This window comes from Halichoerus grypus, chromosome 6, assembly GCF_964656455.1.
Source record: "Halichoerus grypus chromosome 6, mHalGry1.hap1.1, whole genome shotgun sequence".
NCBI classification, from domain to species: Eukaryota; Metazoa; Chordata; class Mammalia; order Carnivora; family Phocidae; genus Halichoerus; species Halichoerus grypus.
The window spans coordinates 33,658,737-33,678,242 of record NC_135717.1 but is presented as its reverse complement, the minus strand read 5'-3'; the positions used below and the strand labels follow the sequence as shown (position 1 = coordinate 33,678,242).

General features: G+C 54.6%; 1 protein-coding gene across 2 annotated transcripts in view; it reads left to right on the top strand.

Annotated features, from left to right (window-relative positions):
- ABAT (4-aminobutyrate aminotransferase) overlaps positions 1-19,170 on the top strand; it is a 79,922-nt gene extending 60,752 nt beyond the window's left edge. For both annotated transcript variants that reach the window (XM_036074794.2, XM_036074799.2), the window contains exons 6-16: positions 831-880; positions 7,293-7,373; positions 8,094-8,186; positions 8,689-8,751; positions 10,826-10,889; positions 11,357-11,505; positions 12,654-12,791; positions 13,578-13,745; positions 15,074-15,220; positions 17,668-17,779; positions 18,939-19,170. In XM_036074794.2, coding sequence (XP_035930687.1) covers positions 831-880; positions 7,293-7,373; positions 8,094-8,186; positions 8,689-8,751; positions 10,826-10,889; positions 11,357-11,505; positions 12,654-12,791; positions 13,578-13,745; positions 15,074-15,220; positions 17,668-17,779; positions 18,939-19,060 — 1,187 coding nt within the window. In that variant the 3' untranslated portion in view covers positions 19,061-19,170. The remainder of the gene's footprint in view (positions 1-830; positions 881-7,292; positions 7,374-8,093; positions 8,187-8,688; positions 8,752-10,825; positions 10,890-11,356; positions 11,506-12,653; positions 12,792-13,577; positions 13,746-15,073; positions 15,221-17,667; positions 17,780-18,938) is intronic.
- The last annotated feature ends 336 nt before the right edge of the window (positions 19,171-19,506 follow it).

Sequence of the window (19,506 nt, the reverse complement as noted above, 5' to 3'; positions counted from 1 at the left end):
CGGGAGTCATTGCCAAGATTGGGACCGATGAACAGAAACCGGAAGTTCAGGCCTTGAGCCGGGGACCCTCTGGCTCCGATGCTGTGCAGCGTCCTCCCTCCTCTACGATAAAGGACTCCCCTGACTGAGCATGCGCTGTGCGCAGAGGGCTTTCTGTTCAGTACGGCCCCCGGTGGGTGTCGGGTTGCCTTCAAGCCTGGAGATACCAGAGCACATTGCTCATTTTACGGGTGTGTAGGGCGAATTTGTAGAAGACCAGTTGCAGAGTCAAAGGGTGTCCCAAGCCCTGTCGTGCAACCTCAGACTCAGTCTGGACAGTCGATGCAGCGGGACTCTGGAAAGCAGCAAATGTGCGAAGTGGGGGAGTGCAGGTCATGGGTTGCAGGCTGCACCATTCACTCGCTCAGTTCCTGAGCAGATGTCTATTACGATTTGACCCGAGCAGTGGCCCTGGGGAGGAAGGTGAGGGCCACGTCTGCAATTTGTCACACTGGCTTGGGGGACCACTTGCAGCCCTGGTCCTGAAGTGGGCCTTAACCTTGCATTCACTGCCTCGTCTGTGTGTCTAGCCCAGTAGGGCTCATACCTGGGCCTCAGGATCAGCTAGAGAATTTGGGAAGATCTCTGGCAGCAGCCCAAGTGATCCTGAGTCCAGAGGTCTTGGAGGGCCCCAGGAATGGATCTTGTCTGCAAAGGATAACAAGGTCCCTTATGAAGGGAGTGGCAGGGTTGGAAGGGAAGGTGGGGTGCACCCGTGGGGGAGGGGCGAAGGGACCCTGGGCGCCATGCGGGCCTCTAACCAGGACTCTAACCGTGCCCTCTCTTCCCAGGCTACAGCCACCCTGCTCTCCTGAAGCTGATCCAACAGCCTCAAAACGCGGTGAGTCCCCAGTTATGCGGTGTTCATGGCGATCCAGAGGATCATTGGGTAGCCTTTGGAAATAGCCCATTCATTCATTCATTCATTCATTCCACAAATATTTATGGAGCACATACTATACGCTAGGAACTTGGAATGCCTTGGTGAGCAAAACCACAGAGCCACGCTTCCACAAAAGCATTGGATTGCGTCCGTATCACGAGCTACAGAATTAGGCAAACAGTACTGTGTCGGCATGAAACAATGATGGTGGCAATAGTGGTCGACATTTATCGAGAGTGAAATGTGTGCCAAACACTGCGTTCAGCACTTCACAAACTATAGAAATGATCCCTGAAAGTATAGTCTTTGCGTTCAGCACTTCACAGCTACAGTGTTGACAAGTCCTACAGGATGACAAGTGAGGCAGGGCCCATTGTCATCCCCATCCTACGATGAGGACACTGAGGCACAGAGAGGTTAAGTATTTGTCCAAGGTCACACAGCTGGAGGAGATGCTGGGAATAAAACCCATGGGGCCTGGGCTTGTCAGGGATTGAGTAGGCCGAGGGTCAGGGAAGTCTTCCAGGGAAGTGACTGAAGGAGAAGCAAGTGCCTCCAGGACCCCTGCAGGGAGAAGGGAGTGGGAGGGAGAGCGGCTGCGAGGATGAGGAGCAAAAGAGGACAGGTGGCCAGAGCCGAGCCAGGGACCTGACAGTGTGCAGACTTAGGGACCATGCAGGCGGATGTCAGTCTCAGCACCGGTGATGGCCGGAGAGGTGGTTCTCTGCCGGGGAGCCGTCCTGGGCACCGTAGGACGTTCAGGGGCACTGCCGGCCTCCCAGACTCAACGCCAGGAGCATCCCCGTCTTAAGTTGTGAGACCCGAACCTGCCTGCGGACATTGCCGCATGGGCCCTGGGGCGGTAGAGGCGCCCCCTAGATGAGCACCCAGAGGGAGAGGGTCAGGGAGCCGTTGATCGGTCACACTGAACGTAACACACACAGAGACGCGCATCCCCCCCAAGCGCACTGCTCAGTGAACCGTCCCATATAACCCGGTGTTTCTCAGCTCTGCTTTCATGATTACTTCCTTAAGGAGCCTTTTTAGACGTTATTTTCCTAATTGTTCCCGTCGTGGTGCATTGTTAATGCCACCACGTTTCCTATTGCCGCCATGGCCAATTACCACCAGTTTTGAAGCTTACAACAACACCCATGTATTGTGGCACAGATTTCGTGGGCCAGGAGTCTGGTGGGCTCAACTGAGCCCTCTGCGTAGGGTCTCACAGCTCTTAGCTGGAGGCTGTGGGGCAGAATCTGCTTGTGCACTCATTCAGGTCGTTGTACCTTATTCTCGTGGTTTCCCTATGGTCCCTCTGTCCTCAAGCCAGCTGTAGCCAGGCCAGTCCTCTCTCTGCCTGCCTTCTGTTTCTGCTCTTTCTTTTTTTTTTTTTTTTTAAGATTTTATTTATTTATTTGACAGAGACACAGCGAGAGAGGGAACACAAGCAGGGAAGTGGGAGAGGGAGAAGCAGGCTTCCTGCGGAGCGATGCGGGGCTCAATCCCAGTACCCTGGGATCATGACCTGAGCCGAAGGCAGACACTTAAGGACTGAGCCACCCAGGCGCCACTGTTTCTGCTCTTCATAGAGGGCTCACGTGGTTGCACTCAGCCCACCTGGAAAATCCAGAATAATCTCCCTATCTGAGCGGATCCAGAACCTTAATCTCTTCTGCAAAGTCCCTTTTAGCATGTCACGCCTTCCCGGTATGGGATGGGAAGAGGGTGTGGCATCTGCTTGGAGGCCGAGGTAGCGCCTATAATACTCCTCTGCCATATGCTATACGTGTACCATGTAGACCGTGCTTTCCACATCCCTGGGGGAAGAGGTTTCTCACCCCTGATGAGAATGCATGAGTTGCACCTGGTCCCCACAGCACGCCCCCGCCCGGATGCCGTCCCCTTAGGTCTAACGGCACAGGTGCGTTTCTTCCATTCTGTCCGGCCACGTGCACAGAGTCGTGCAGTGCGTCTTTATTGTGCCTGGCTTGTTTCCCTCGAAGTCCGTCTGAGGGATTCATCCTCATGTGTAGCCGTAGACCATCAGCGCCCAGGACTTTCTAGCCTTCCCCCGTGTGTGTTCACTGCCGCTGGACCGTTGGGTCGTCCCCCCCGAAGACCGCTGGGGAATGTTGGAGCACGTGTGCTTTGGGGACCCCATGCGTGCCTTGCCGCTGGCCGCCACTGGTGTGGCCATGCACACACGCAGGCGGCCGCAGCTCCTGCCAGCCCCCCCTTCCAACAGCAGCGTGGGAGTTCCAGTTGCTCCACGTCCTCACCCACACCCAGTGTCGCTGCGAGGCTTTCATTCTACTAAGTGACACAGTGAGTGTGACTCCTCAAGAGAGATCTAAGCCAGACCAAGGCGGGGGGGCGGGGGGTAGGTGCATTGGGAACCGACTCCCCGGGCTTGAAGTCCCATCCCTTTTTACCCTCAGAGTTGAAGGTAACAGGAAGGAACCACATGTGCCCCCTCAGAGATGGCTGTGCCCCGCAGGGAGGGGCTTTGGGACACGTCCGCCCCTGCTTGTTGCCAAGTTCAGGGGCTGCTGGAGTGGAAATGGGTGGCCCCCTGAAGGTGCCTGGTGAGCCCGTTTGGGAGGCTCCACGGGGATGTTTACATTCAAAGCCTGGCTTTGTTTCGAAACGTTGTGCAGATCCCAGATGCCTCAGCAGTTGGTGCTGAAAAAAATGTGTCAACAAACATGTCACACACATTTGCGGTGTCAGCTGCCTCCGGAGGCAGAATCATCCCCGAAAACACGTGATTTCAGGGGATGCCCTGCCCCCACCTGTCTCTGCCAGGAACCTGGGAGAGTCGGCTTCATCCTCCCTTCCTCCTGCCCACTTCTTGCCTCTCACCCCTCACCCTGTCGGGACCAGCCCTGGCCTTCACGTCCCCAGCAGCTCCTCTCCACCAGCCCCCACCCCAGCAGGCCAATGCTCACCTCCTCCAAGCTGCGCCTTGCGTGGAACTCTTTCCCGTACCCCCTGCCTCTGGGATGCACCCCAGTGCCCCCACTTCAGATGCAAAACCTTTGGTGGTCTGGCTCCTGCTTCTTTAGCCTTATTTCTTGACTTTTGTTCAATCGTCAATTATTGATTGAATCCCTGCTGCGTGCTGGGCACTGTTCTGGGTGCTGGTGAGGTCCCGGTCTGCGTCATTCTGGACCTCAGTCTGTGCTGACGCTGTTGTCCTGCAGAAGTCTGGGGTCGGCCAAGTGAAAGGAGCCCCCAGCAGTCTTAGAGAAGCGGTAGCTGCCATCAGCTCAGTAGGGCGGGGGCACCTGGGCCACCAGCTGGAGGACCACAGGCTGACATGCCGGGTCTTCCATCAAGGGCCGGTTCCTGCCAGGTTGTTGAAGTCCTACGAAGGGGCCAGTCAACCCTTTTGTACCCCAACCACATCACCCTTAAACTCCAACGTCATTACTTCATGTGGCTGCAGAAAACGAAGCCGTGGCCCCTGGATCCACTTTCTGGGTTCCAGTTCCAGTTTCTTACGTCACCAGGGCCACTCATGACACCGCCCACCATTTGTAGCTTGGTCAGTGCAGAGTCATCTCGCGTCCGCGACACCTGGGAGCGCTGAGTTGCTCAGCTCAGACACGTGCCTCCACCGTGACCCCCAGGCCTGTCCCCCTGCGTGACTGCTCGGCTCGACTGAGCTGCTGTCCCATCGCATGCTCGGCCCTCTCACCAGCCCCTTACAGGCACCAAGGGAGGAGTCCCCATTTGGGCGGATAAGGACTCTGAAGACCAGAGAGGTTTAGCCTGTGCCCAGGTTGTACAGCCACTTAAACCCAAGCCCATTCTTTTCACACTGCACTTTACGAGTGCTGAGTCTGACAGCAAGGGTTCTAGAAACCTGTCCTCATTTGATTCTGCTACCCAATGTCCCAGATAATTTTCTGTTCTTAATGTCATGCTTTGTTGAACAAGAACACCACCCCCACATCCTCCCTGGTCCCAGATAGGCAGTCAACCTGCCAGCCAGCATGGCCGTCCCCTCCGTGAGCTGCTCCCCCCCACCAGCGATGGCGCTCCCCCAACCCTGATCTCACGATGTGCTTGATTTCTTAGGAGCCCCACCAACAGCTCAGAGCTAAAAGGAAATGCCCCTACAAGCCAGCCAACGTCTCTGGGTTGCACCATGCAAACTCGTATCCTGCATTAACATTTTTGGGTGGAGGCTGCCTGCAGTGTCTGGCAAAGGATGGAATCTGAAGTCGGCAAGCCTGATTGGAGTCATGCTTCTGCCCCTCCCGGTCTGTGTGACTTGCGGCAGGTTGCTTGACCTCTCTGGTCCTCAGTTTTCCCAGCACTACAGTAAGGAGGGTTAATGTCCCCAGCTACTTACCCTAGACTCACCCAGGTGGTCACAAAGCAGAAAAAATAACAGAGTATGAATCTAGCAGTCCAAGCCGAATTCCAAAGCCACCAGGAGGCCTCCGTCTGCAGCGATGGCGCTATTTGGATTTGCGCTGAGATTATGGCACTGATGAGAGAGGAACCAGAGCAGTCCCCAGGCCCAGTCATTCCCCCTGCTTTTAACTAGGTGATGCAACTGCAGACTAGCTTCAGATGTACCGATGAGGTGGAGACAGTTCCCACCTGCCTTTCACCAAGTTCGCCCACTGCCAACACCTCCCTCCCCACAGCGCCATGTCAAAACTAAGGAATTAACATGGGCACGTTATGGAGTGCAGACCTCGTTCAGATTCCCCCGCTTTCCCCAATGTCTGTTTTTTGCTTCCAGGATCTAGTCCGGGATGCCACATTACACTTGGCCCAATCGCTTCTTAAAACCCAAATCCACCTCCTGGCAACCTCGTTGTTTACCCATTGTGTAGACCCTCCCTGGGCCCTTCCCGACCCAGGCCTGGGGCACTCTGGACCTCCAGGGGGAGAGGGCTCTAGTCTTATTCCATCTGAGCACACAGCCTCACCCCGCGTGGACGAGATTCCTCCCGTGGTCGGCGTCTTTCCAGAATTAGATGTTCTCCTTTATCCTCACTCTAAAGCAAGTCTCTGCAGACCAGCCTTTGGGGAGATTTGGGACCCTTGGCCGGGCGTGTGCCTCCAATCCTGTCACTTCAGCAGCTAGGAGCACGCTTGTGTTTTGAAGCCATCAGGCAGGGAGGGGCTGGTTTTCTTCAAGAAGGCGGCTCCCTGAGTGTGGGACTGTTCCTTAGGCCAGAGGTTGTTTTAAGAGAATTTAAAAATCCAGACACAGCACAATTCAGCACCCAGACATTCCCCCAGCCCATGTGTAGTCCGTCCCACCCCAGCCCCTGGCAACCGTGCACTGCTGTGTGTCCCTCTAGTTTTGCCTTTTCCAGAATGTCCTATGAAGGGGACCATGCAGTGCGTACCTCTCTGATTCTGGGTTCTTTCGCTCAGCATCGTGACTTTGAGATTCTTCCGTGTCCCTTCATGTTAGCGCGTGTGTCGGTAGATGGTTCCTTCTATTGCTGAGTGGTTTTCCGTGGCATGCAGGTATCACTTCACTTACCCTTCCTCCGGTGAAGGGACGTGTGAGTCGTTGCCAGGTTTTGGCAAATAAAAATAAAAGCCACCGAACACATTCACATACACTCAGGTCCTTGTGTGGACGTGTGCTTTCATTTCCCTTAGGTAAATATCTAGGAGAGGAATTGCCCATTGACAGGGTGTATGTGTGTTCAACATTGTGAGAAATGGCCACGCCGCTTCCCAAAGTGACTGTACCAGTCTTCGTTCTCACCAGCCGTGAACGAGGGTCCTAGTGGCTCTGCACCCTCGCCCAGTACTTACTAGTGTCCACTCTGTTTTTTAGCCACTATGCTGGGTGGTTTTAAAAATCATAATTATAGTTTAATTATAAAAATATAATTATAGGGCGCCTGGGTGGCTCAGTTGGTTAAGCGACTGCCTTCAGCTCAGGTCATGATCCTGGAGTCCCTGGATCGAGTCCCGCATCGGGCTCCCTGCTTGGCAGGGAGTCTGCTTCTCCCTCTGACCCTCCCCGCTCTCATGTGCTCTCTCTCTGTCTCATTCTGTCTCAAATAAATAAATAAAATCTTTAAAAAAAAAATATATATATATATAATTATAAAATTGCAGGAAGTTAGTAAAAAATAGTACACAGTGTACCTTCTCCTGGCTTCCCCCAACGGTACCATCTTCTAGAACTGCAGTGCAATATCACAACCAGGAAATACGACGGTACTTTTTTACACCTAGAGCAATCCTAGTGGATTTCTCTGAAAGTGCGGGGAAGTCAGCCTATCTGAACACACTTGCTGTGAAATGCTCTCAGTTGGTCTTTGGTCGGCGGGGAGCCGGGTCAGGGCTGAGAAGTCACTGTCGGTCTCCTGCCTTTTTGCAGAGCATGTTCATCAACAGACCTGCCCTCGGAATCCTTCCTCCGGAGAACTTCGTGGAGAAGCTCAGGGAGTCCTTGCTCTCGGTGAGTTCTCAGGAACAGCCCACCCCTGCTGGGACCCACCTCTACCCTCCAGCCCCGCTGGGAGGCAGTTCCATCTCTTGGAGGGGGTGCCAGCCAGGGGAGGAAAGGACTAAGAGCCACACGTTTGAGGATGGGGTATGTCTACTTCAGTCTTGCTCTTGTGCTGTATCTTTCATGAAGAGCATTTTTAATTTTCCTTTTGAAGAAAAGAAGGGATTCCTTGTGCACATGAAAAGGAACCAGGGGAAACTATTTGTTGCATGATCGGAGCTTTGCATGTTATTCACCCCTCCCTGACATTTTGGTTTTAGTGGTTACAATTAAAGTCATTCTGAACCTCAGCTTCCCACCTATAAAATGTGGGCATCTCAGGGGATGGCGGGTGCCCCTGGCAGGACAGTCTGGGCTTTTCTTTGTGGTTTTTTCTTCCCTGCCCTCCAGCCTCGGGGCCTTCCTGGGCTTCTCCACCACACCCTGGAAGAGCCCAAGTCCGTTCTCCCAGTCCTGCTCCCTGGACCTTCCTGGATCCCTCCCTCGGGACCTTCCTGGATCCCTCCCAGTCCTTCTGCTCTCAGGACCTTCCTGGATCCCTCTCTCGGGACCTTCCTGGGCCCCACAGCCCCCAGTGCCCAGGGTGGGCCCCTGTGGAGGCTCAGCACCATCTAGGGCCATGTGGAAGTCAAGATGGAGCCGAGGCCACAGCTGTTTCTCTCCCTGCAGGTGGCTCCCAAAGGGATGTCCCAGCTCATCACCATGTCCTGCGGCTCCTGCTCGAATGAAAATGCCTTTAAGACAATCTTCATGTGGTACCGGGTGAGGTTTGGGGCATGAGCACGTGCTTGTGCGCACATGAGCGCACACACACACACAGCCTCCCCAGCCCCCAGCCACACACTCGCCCCCTGTCCAGCTGCACATCCCCCCTGGCCAGAGTACTGAACATCAGTCACCACGGTTAAAATCCAGAGAGGGCCACTACCTGGACAGGGCTTCCCAAGCCTCCCACGGCGGGGGTGGGAAGACCCGAGTAACCCAATTTCATTACACTGGTTTTCCTTGGCATCATATACACTATCTCAGCAGCTCTTGTTGTTGCTGACAGAACAATAATGCACCTCTGTATTCCTCTCCTTAAGTTGTTGCAAGCACAATGAACAATCTCATGCATTAGTACATACTCAGACCGGTTAGTGTATGTGAATAGCCTGGAGAAAGCACTCACTAGGGACCCGAACTGAACATGGGTCTGAGTGCAACGTGGAAGCCCCTCCTTCCCTGGAGAGTCTCTGAGATTTTGTCTGTTCTGTTTTGTCAGAACAAGGAAAGGGGTCAAACGGGTTTCTCCAAAGAGGAGCTAGAGACGTGCATGATCAACCAGGTAAGCGCAGCGGGCCCTCTGCCCCGGCCCCTCACAGACCCTGGCCCTATCAGGGAGGAGGTGTCTCATGCAGCTCGGCACCCGTAACAGAATTCCACACACAGACTGGGCGGCTTACACAACAGATGTATTTTCCCACAGCTGGGGAGGCTGGAGTCCAAGGTCAAGGTCAATTCCGTTCCCTGGGCCAGGCACTCTGGGGTCTCTTCCTCTAAGGGCACCAACCTCATCACCAGGGCCCCACCCTATGATCTCATCCAACCCTGATCACCTCCCAGAGGCCCTTCCTCCAAACACCATCACATTGGGAATGAGGGCTTCCACATGGATATTTGGGAGGGACACAGACATCATGTCCCTACCGAGGGGTTCCCAAGCATTCCTACTCCCTGGTCCGTTCCCCTGGCATCAAGGCTGAGTGGAGCCCTTCCTGACCAGCACTCATCAGTTTCCCAGGACAGCTGCCTGAATTTGACTGTCTGAGGAGCCTTTAATATACTCTCCAGAATCATCCAAAATGTCAGCACAAAGGAACGTACAAGGGTGTTCAGCCCATTGGTGCTTATAGTCTTGATAACCAGAAAAAATTGGGAACCAGCTATATATCTCGTAACGGGGACAGGGGAATGAAGTGTAGGGCTTCGTCCACAGAGACACCAAGGAGGCCAGTGTCGGAGGTGAGGGGTGGGGGTAGGGGCACAGGAAGAACCAGGTGGGTAGATCTCAAGCTCCCCAACCAGCTTCAACCAGAGCAGGCCTGTCCTCCCCCATTCAGTGATTGAGACAGAAGTGTCTGCTATTAAAAAAAAAAAATCAAGAGCCACTGAACTCAACCACCTCCTGCATACATCCACAAGATTCTGCAAAAACAGTCACAAAGGGTTTCTCTTGGCCTGGAGACATGCGTGCTGTAATTTAGTGAAAACAGTGGAATGTTAATTGCATGGACACTGTGCTGTCAACCATGTAAATAAATACACAGGAGATTACTGGAAGAAGTCCTGCTAATATGTTTACAGTGGGTTGCCTCTGGGTGGTAAGATTGCTTTTAATTTCTTTTCATGCTGCCTTAAATTTTTTTTTTCTCCTAATCCACCCCTTTCTGTGTGTTCATACAAACCTACATAAACTTAAGCATTCTCTTCTTCCTTCTGGCCATCTTTAAAAACAGTGGATCGTGCCCTCCCTCCTTCTCACCTGATCCCCATGGACATCCTGTTCCATCAACATTTGTAGATCCCATTGCTCACATGTCATGGCTGCATCAGGGGGCAAACAAGGAAAGTGACAGGAGGATATTCCAGAGTTTGCTTGGAGGGGATGAGAGGGGGGTTGGTGCTTTTCCCTGGGGCTCTCAGGAACCTGGGGGAGATCAACCAGCCTGAGGAAACACGATGTGAGCCTCCCAGCATCTCTGGGTCCCCAGTCATCTGCATGAAGCAGCTGGAAATGGGTCTGGCCCGGTGGGGGCTCAGGAAACAAGGCCGCTGTGCTATCCACATGGGAGTTCCTGCTCCCTCCTGAGCCTGGGGCAGCCTCTAGAGGAAGAGGGTGCCACTCCTGCCCCAGCCCCACAGACCCCTTCCAAAGGCCTGGGGCATTTCCGGTGAGATGCCCAGTCCAGCCTCGTGTCCCGGGAGACACCTGGCCCACCAGGGCAGTGGAAGCCAGGGCAGTCTGGCCGCAGGAGGAGTTCCAAACTCAAAAGCCATAGCAGACCAGCAGGTGACATCAAGGCCTATGGCAGGTATTGGGCCCTAGCTCAGCGAGCTCTCGTCCAGCCTTTAGGCTTGGCCACCTGCTGTGGCCACAGGAGGAAAATGGGCCCAGATGATGCAGAACTTGTGAGAAGCCAGAAGTTTAGATACTTCCATTAAATCTCATTCTTACTTTAAGGGCAAAACAGAATGTCTGTGGGCTGGATGCAGACCTTAGGACTCGGTCTGTCACTTGGTCCTGAGAAGGGACTCGGGTTCTTCTGATAGACGTGTGTGTTCCTCTAGGTGTGCGGGGTCAGCAGTACAGTCCCCCAGCCCTACGACTGTGACTGACCACCACTGTTTCTTGGTCCTAGGCCCCCGGCTGCCCCGAGTACAGCATCCTCTCCTTCATGGGCGCGTTCCACGGGAGGACCATGGGTAAGGAGGGACCGGTGTGATCCCCCGGTAGCAGTTAGAGTACGAGTAACAGTGGCAACCGCAGTGATGGTCACCTTAGGTCCCACCTTGGCCGTTTTCACACGTAGTGTCTCACTGACTCCACACTGTCCTCTGCAGAGGGGGGTTGTTATTCCCACTTTGCAGACGTGGAAGTCGAGGCTCGGCAAGGAAGGAACATGCCAAGGGTCGCCAGGGGCACAGGCAGCATTCAAACCCCGGCTCCGTGCCTTCGAAATCTGCTCAGTCCGCGATGAACCAGAAAGCAGGGTGCGTGCACGTGACGCACACGCGCACAGGTGCTGCTTCAGCATCAGGGCGTCAGGAACTCCAGGCGGCAGGCCTCCCTGGGCGTTGGGAGACGTGGCCTGAATTGCCCATGATCTCCTTTTCAAAGACTGTTCCTCCTACTTCCCCAAGCCCAACCGCCTTCTGTTTTGCTGGCCTAGGATGCTTAGCGACCACACACTCCAAAGCTATCCACAAGATCGACATCCCTTCCTTCGACTGGCCCATTGCACCGTTCCCACGGCTAAAATACCCTCTGGAAGAGTTTGTGAAAGAGAACCAGCAGGAAGAAGCCCGCTGTCTGGAAGAGGTAACACTGCTCCGTCTCCTTACCCCGGGGGGAGAGGAGCAGAGTTTGTCTGGGACCTGCGTGGTGGTCCCTGGGAGGGACGTAGGGACAGAGAGGCCTCGTGTCCCACATGTTCTGCACCAGGAAAAGTAACGGACACCTTGATTTTGCCTCCTGGCATCCATCACCCCATTTCTGGTTCTGATTTCTGTATCTCTTAAGTTTCTTTGGGGGCAAGCTTCGCTGACTCCAGAACAAGAGGGACTTTATGAGAATATGGGGCAGCCCATAGAAAAAGTGGACACCTAGGACCCTGTCGTCCACCACTTTTCAGCCTTCTCCCAAGTCCTAGGGCTGCTCTGGGGTTGCAGCGGGGGCAGGGGAGGGACTGAGGACGGGCAGCCCCCTGTTGCCGCGCCTTCACCACACCCAGCAGCCCTCCTTCGATCTGTTCCACATACTGGGCTTCCATGTTAGACTCTGGAAGGAGTCTTTGCTGGGGAAAAGACACTGGAAACTTCTTCAGGCTTGGAACCTGAGCTCCAATGAGGCTGGTTTGAGGCTGGTTTGCCTCTTAGACATGTCATCCTTTTTGATCAGTTAATAATTAACATGGACTGCGTGTGAACAAGGTGCCAGGTGCTGGGTACTTAGTGGCAAAGAAAAGAGACGAGAATGGAGTCCAGTACAGCCCCGTCCAATAGAAATATTTAGCTACATATGTAATGGGAAATATTTAGCTACATATGTAATGGAAGTTTTTCTAGAAATCACCGTTTTTTTAAACAAATATACATCTGAGATTCTGCACAGAAAGGACTCTTCTACCAGTAATAATATCACACTAACGATACAGTAGTGATAGTATGTACTTGAGGTGACGGCAGCAACCGCTTCCCATACGCCAGACCCTATGCTGGGTGGTCTCATTCAGTCCCTCTGTGGCCCGAGTCCTTACTTTCTCCCCCGCAGGTGCTAGCACCGACCCAAGTAGGACACATTCCCACCCACACAAGCGGCTCCAAACGGATGCCACAGTCTTCACCAGAAGTGCACGTGAACACATGTTCTGGCATCACTTTGGGGTGGGGGGGGACCACCTGCCCAGCCGTGGACGCTGCCCTACTAAGGCTTCCGCCAACCACTGTTACTTGCCCCCGGGAATGCAGGTGGAGGATCTGATTGTGAAATATCGGAAAAAGAAGAAGACAGTGGCCGGGATCATCGTGGAGCCCATCCAGTCTGAGGGTGGAGACAACCACGCGTCTGACGACTTCTTCCGGAAGCTGAGAGACATCTCCAGGAAGGTCAGTGCATGGGGCTGGGGCTGGCCAGGGCCATGGACCCTCTCCAGCTGGTTTTCCGGAGCAAAGGGTCAGCTCTGGGGTCCTTGCACGTGTCCAGATGGTCAGAGGCTGCCCGGTGGCCTCACAGATAGAGGTGTTGGAGGCAGGGGCAAGGTCGGGAGTTTCTCCCTCAAATCTCACTGCAGAACCAGCCTCCACCCTGCCATGTTAGTCAGGGACTTTCCCAATCCAGGGACGCCTGGGAAGGCCTCAGCCGCCTCCTTTTCTCTCTACAGACCCCACCTCATCTTTCAGCCCAGTGTGGTCCACACTCAACAGATGCAAAATGAGCAGACTCTAGGCTAGTATCACGTGTTTACTTTAATATCTCGTGCACGTGCAACTGGCACATCCAACCAGTGAGACAGGAGCTGCTCTAAACACAAATACTCAGTAACTAGCAGTCAGGGTGGTGAGTTGAACTGGCAGACAGGACAGCTGGAGCCTGGGGGGCAGGTCTGGGCCTCTCTGCTGGGACTGCCGGCCCGCAGAGGGAGTCCGCTCACTTGCTCGGGGCCTGAAGCCAAATGCAACGTCGCTGTGCATGGGTTCAGGGCATACTCGATGTTACGGTCCTGTTCCAGCTCAGCAGTCTGAGGACAGATTCAGGTCCAACTCTGATGGAGCTGCTGTGCAAGGCCCAGGAGCAGGGGCCTGATTCACAGACCAGAAGGCCGTGCATCTCTGGCTGGATGCTGGTCGACAGTGGTGGGTGTTGATTTGCTCCTTCTCTCCCTTCTCGGCCAGCATGGCTGTGCCTTCTTGGTGGACGAGGTCCAGACAGGAGGGGGCTGCACCGGCAAGTTCTGGGCCCACGAGCACTGGGGCTTGGCCGACCCCGCGGACGTGATGACCTTCAGCAAGAAGATGATGACCGGGGGCTTCTTCCACAAAGAGGAGTTCAGGCCCAATGCTGTGAGTAGCCGCCCGCCCTCTCCTGGCTCACCACCACTCCTTTCTCCAAACCCAGAGCTGAGTGGACCCCCACCAGGTCACATAGGGCCCCTGACACCCACTTCTTACCAATGTAATGAGCCAGTGGTTATGATCACCCAGATCTGTTCAGGGCAACTTCCTCACAGCCCACTGTCAGGCTCCTGATTTCCGTGTGCCCATACGATAATGTTGTTAAGAGCTGCTGCTGTGAACTGAGCATCGGCTCTGTGCCTGGCCCAGTTCTAAGTACTTCTCATGTCCTTTTAATCCTTACAACAATCTAACCAAGTAGGTGTTATTTTTCTCTCCCATTTTACCAATGAAGAATCAGGCACGGAGGGGTTTTAAGTAAGTTGTCCAAGGTCACACAGCCTGTTAAGTGACAAAGCCAGGATTCAAATGAGGAGCCCATGCTCTAAACCACTACACTGTACTTCGAGATTTACAGAGCGGTTCTCATACACACACATACACACACACAGTTATCAGGGGCCCGGGATCTTTTCTTCCACCATTCCTGTATATGCTTTCCACCCTCAAGATTGCCTCATGATCCAAAATCACTGCTGGAGCTCCAGCCATCACATATCAATTCCAGACAGTAGGAAGGAAAAAGGGGGGAAGGACAAAGTGGCTCCCTTTTTGTCTTTATAAAGCAGCCTTCCCAGAAATCCCACATTTCTATTTCTAATACTTTGACTAAGATCTGGTCCACATGTCCACTCCTGTCTGTGAGGGACACTGGGAAGTGTGTTTTAGTTGGCTGCACTGACACCTGAATAATGCATGCAGGAATAAATCGGTGGTCATTGTGAGTCAGACTCACAGTTTGAGTCTGCTCAGGCCACAGGCGGCTGGACCCTCCAGCTCTGGGCAGAAGGGCTCTTCGTGACCATTAGCTGGGGAGGGTCAGCTGACCTCCAGCCTCTGCCTGCTGGGTGTGCTCCACTCAACTCTGCCACCTATATTTTCTGGGTCAAATCACCTAACCTCTCAGAACTTTGGCTCCTCTTCTATAAAATGAGGATTATAGTAGTTAAGGGCCAACTATCGTGGTTGCCCCAGGACCGAGGGATTGTCCAGGGCATAGGCCGACTTGGTCTCCCTAACAGTAGCACCTAGCTAGAGGGTTGTTGTTTTGGAAAGAATTCAGTGAGATGATGTGCGTTACCCTCCCTGGCCTTGGTAGATGCTCGCTGGGCTAGTTTCTCTCCTCCTAAGGAGGGACAAATGTGTCTGAGGGAAGCGGGCCCCTCCAGGGTGTGCCTGTGTGTGAACCCTTGGCGACACCCTGTGCCTCATTCCAGCCGTACCGGATCTTTAACACCTGGCTGGGGGACCCGTCCAAGAACCTGCTGCTGGCCGAGGTCATCAACATCATCAAGCGGGAGGACCTGCTGAACAACGCAGTGCATGCTGGGAAGGCCCTGCTGACGGGGCTGCTGGACCTCCAGGTACCCCTCCCAGACCCCCACCCGTGGCTCCCCACCGTCCCCACCGTCCACCCACCAGCATGGTATTGTACCTGCTCTCCCGTGCCGTTTCTGTAGGGCCCGTCCCTCCCCCACTCCCAGCCCCTGGCTCTCTTAAGTTCAGGCATCTGTCCTCTGAGAAGCCTCGCAAACACCCCACTTACATTCCCCCGACTTGTCACCTTGGCCCTTGTCGCTCCTGTCCTCTTACACGTACCACTCCCAGCAGCGCTGTCCAACGGGACAAGCCCCAGAAGCAACTTTAAACGTTCTAATAGCAGACCGACAGTAAAAAGGAAGGACGCAAAGTTAGTAATAATGTATTTTACATAACTCATTACATCCATACGATGATTTCAGCCTGCCGTCAATACAGAAAATAGTCACTGCTGGATTTCGTATTCTTCACTAAGACTTGGAAACCCAGCCCGGACCTTACACGGACAGCACGGCTCCAGTAGCACTTGCCACATCTCAGGCCACACGTGGCTGCCGCATGGGACAGCACAGCTCTGTTATCACCGCGTGTCTTTGTTATGTGGTGCTCCCTGCCTGACACCCTCCCCTCACCCAACACGGACTCGCCCAGACGGGGCGGGCCAGCGGGAGCACACCCAGCAGGCTGAGGCTGGAGGTCGGCTGACCCTCCCCAGCTGATGGTCACAAAGAGCCCTTCTGCCCGGAGCTGGAGGGTCCAGCCGCCCGTGGCCTGAGCAGAACCACCAAGGGCGATGGCAGGGGTGGTGGGGAAGGGGGGTCGGTCAGTAGTTGTAACAGCCTCTGTTTATTGAGCGCCTCCTGCATGCCCGGCCTGGAACAGGGGCTCTTAGTCGCCCGTGGGGTGAAGTCCAGCAGGGATACGTGAGTGTAGCCACCGTTACTATCCCAGTTTTACAGATGAGGGAACTGAGGCATGGAGGGGTCATTAGCTTGTTCAAAGTGACACAGCTTCCATATGGCACCCAATCCACCAACTGGAACCTGATTCTGGTGGACTTCAAAATCCATGTTCTGGGGGGTCCCCAGGTGGCCCAGACGCTGAAGGGGTAAAGTGAGACCCTCCAGCCAGTCAGCAGGTGCACGAAAGAACAGAGGAAGTACTGCAGTCACTTCCAAGCCTCAGTTTCCCCATCTGTGGAGATCGGATGGTCTCCTCTGCTGGTGGAGTGAGGATTCAAGACCATGCATGTAAGTGCCTGGCACACATATGGGCCCAGTTATTACCACCAGAATGTGGCTTTATCTCCACTTCCCACCAGTGAGATGACACTTGCCCCTTGGCTCTGCCCCCAGTGCCCTGAGATTATGTTTTTTAAGATTTATTTATTTGAGAGAGAGAGAGCAGGGAGAGGGGCAGAGGGAGAATCGATCCCACGACCCTGAGATCATGACCTGAGCTCAGATCAAGAGTCAGATGCTTAACTGACAGAGCCACCAGGCGCCCCTGCCCTGAGATTATTTGGGGTCATGCAAGCCCTGTCGATTATCCTTCCTTCACATGAACAACAGAGTGGGGAAGAACAAAGATCTCCTACGCCGACTGACTGCAGTAGCTTCCTCGGGCTGCTGGAACAAACGGCCACAAGCTGGGTGGTTTAAAACAAGAATTGGTTCTCTTACCATTCTGGAGACCAGAAGTCTGAAATCGAGACAGCAGCATACGTAGGGATTCTTTCTGGAGGCGTGGAGGGAGATTCCACCCCACACCTCTCCCGGCTTCTGGTGGCAGCCAGCAATCCTGGGTGTCCTCTGGCTTGTGGGTATGCATTCTGGCCTCTGTCCCCAGTGTTCCCATGTGCCCGCGTCTCTGTCCAGATCTCCCTCATGTAAGGACGCCAGCCTTGGAGTCAGGGCCACCCTAATCCAGTGTGACCTCCCCTTAACCTAACTAATTGCATCGGCAAAGACTCTACTTCAAAGTAAGATCACATTCGCAGGTTCCAGGTGGACGTGAACTTGGGGAGGGGAGCACTGTTCCACCCAGTACCCAGTCACAGAGCCTAGAGTGAGGATGAGCGTCCTCCCCTCAGATTCACAGGTTTTCTAGAAGAAGCGCTGACAGATGGCTAACATCCTCTGAGCACCTGCCAAGTGCCAAGCCCTGCGCCTGACATAGAGATCTTGTGTCACTAAATTCCCACCACAGCGTGTGGGGGGCAAGAGCATTTGCATCCTTGGGTTTACGGAAGAGGAAACTGAGGCACGGGCCACTTCCGCAACTGGCCCCAGGGTGCATCAGGAGAAAGACACAGGGCAGGTTCTGGACTCAGGACTGATGTGTACAGAGCCAGAGCCCGTGACCCCACAGCCGTTGTGCTGGCCGTGCAGAGGCCCGAAGGCCAGACCCTGGGGGGCACGTGAGGAGCTGCTCACAGCCCGGCTGCTGCCTGGGTGACGGGCTTTGATGCAGCCTTTTCCCCCCACTGCAGGCCCGGTACCCCCAGTTCATCAGCAGAGTGAGAGGACGAGGCACCTTTTGCTCCTTCGACACTCCTGATGAAACCATACGGAATAAACTCATTTTAATGGCCAGAAACAAAGGTAAGTGAACAGGACTGGAAGCTGAGCCGCATCGGGGACCCAGGTCACCTGGGGAGGGTGCACCGCGGGGCGCAGGGAGGCAGGGGGTTTGCGGGGCTGAAAACAGTCTGAGTGCTCTTTCTCAAAAGAAGGGGAAGTGGCCAGCAGACTTCCTTATTCATTCACTTGATAGATATTCACTGAGGTGGTGAGTTGCATTAACAGAGGAGAGAACTGAGATGATGAAGGAACGAGACCATTGGGGCCCTTCCTTCGAGGAGCTCAGGGTCTAGCAGGAAGGACCATGTGAGACGGCGTTTCATAAACCATCGGTTGTAGTTCTGCATCCTAAGAAGAAAGAAAGGAGGCTAAGGATGGAATAGCGGGGGGGGGGGGGGGGGGGGGGAGTGTGGAGACCAGGAAATCAGGGGAGGCTTCCTTGAGGAAGAGGCATTTTACCTTAGGTCTAGCCAGGTGAGCCAGGGCTGGCCAGGTGAAGATGAGGAAGGGCATTCGGGCAGAGGGAGGCACATGTGCAATTACCTGAGGCGGGATGGAGCCCACAGAGGCAGAGAAGCGTCTGGAACGGAGTGTGGGGAGGGGCTGCCAGGCGCATGTCACATGGGCCTGTGGAGCCCGTTCAAGAGTCCCAGCTTCTTCCTGAGCTATGGGAAGCCATGGGAGAGGCTCAGGGGGGTCAAAGTGTGCGATCAGAGGGCCTGAGATGGGTCAAGCAAGACTCAGCCCCTTCACTGCTCCATCTCAGAATTCCCGAGGAGCAGGGGTAACTCGTCTCCTCTGTAACGAGAAAGCTGTTTCGGGGGCGCTACGAGACCTTGACCAGAACACCTAGCCAGTCAGTGCGCAAGACACCCTTTAAAATCAGCAGGCCCGACCGCCCCTGGTGACAGTTGTGCCCCTTGCACCTGCTGCCGGCTGCCCGCACTCCGTCACCTCTGTTTGCTTCTTTCCTTCCTGACCCCACCATGAGTTTCTGGAAGGCAGGTCTCAGTGGGCCTGGTTCAGGGGCAGCAGAGCAGGCATTCGAGGTGGGAGGGAGGGAGGGAGAGAACGGCCGGCGGGGTGGGTGGAAGGACAGACGGAAGCTGGACGGAAGGAAGATGTGCAGTCCCCGGCCGGCGCCCAGGCCGCTGACTGCACCCCCCACCTCTGCTTTCAGGCGTGGTGTTGGGAGGCTGCGGGGACAGATCCATTCGGTTCCGCCCCACTCTGGTCTTCAGGGATCACCACGCGCACCTGTTCCTCAATATTTTCAGCGACATCTTAGCAGACTTCAAGTAAAGAAGCCATTTCCACTACGCTCTGAGAAAGCCCCGATCTCAACTGTTGTCAAATTGATTAGTTTGCCTAATTCATGTTTTCACTTAAAGTATCAGAGGCGAATGCGTAAACTGAAGGGTTCTTTGTGGGGAGGGGGTGTTTGTGATGGCTTTGGGGGGGAGGGGACAGGCGGGAAGGGCTGGTTTTGATTTTCCTCCCTGCAGAGCCAATGACGCACATGGGTCTAAGCCCAGGAAGTCTGCGTGAGCCCTGGACATCGTATTCGGCAGGGCCATGAGGGTCCTGGCCATATATGTGCCCACCTTGACCCCAACAGTGTCTTTGGAAGCCAGGAAGGGAATACAGCTGCTCCCGGGATGGGGGCTGGGACTTCTGGGTTCCAGTCCCTCTCAAGTGCCATACTGTGTGATCGACCATGCGGGCTCCCCACATGGTCGCCCCCTCCC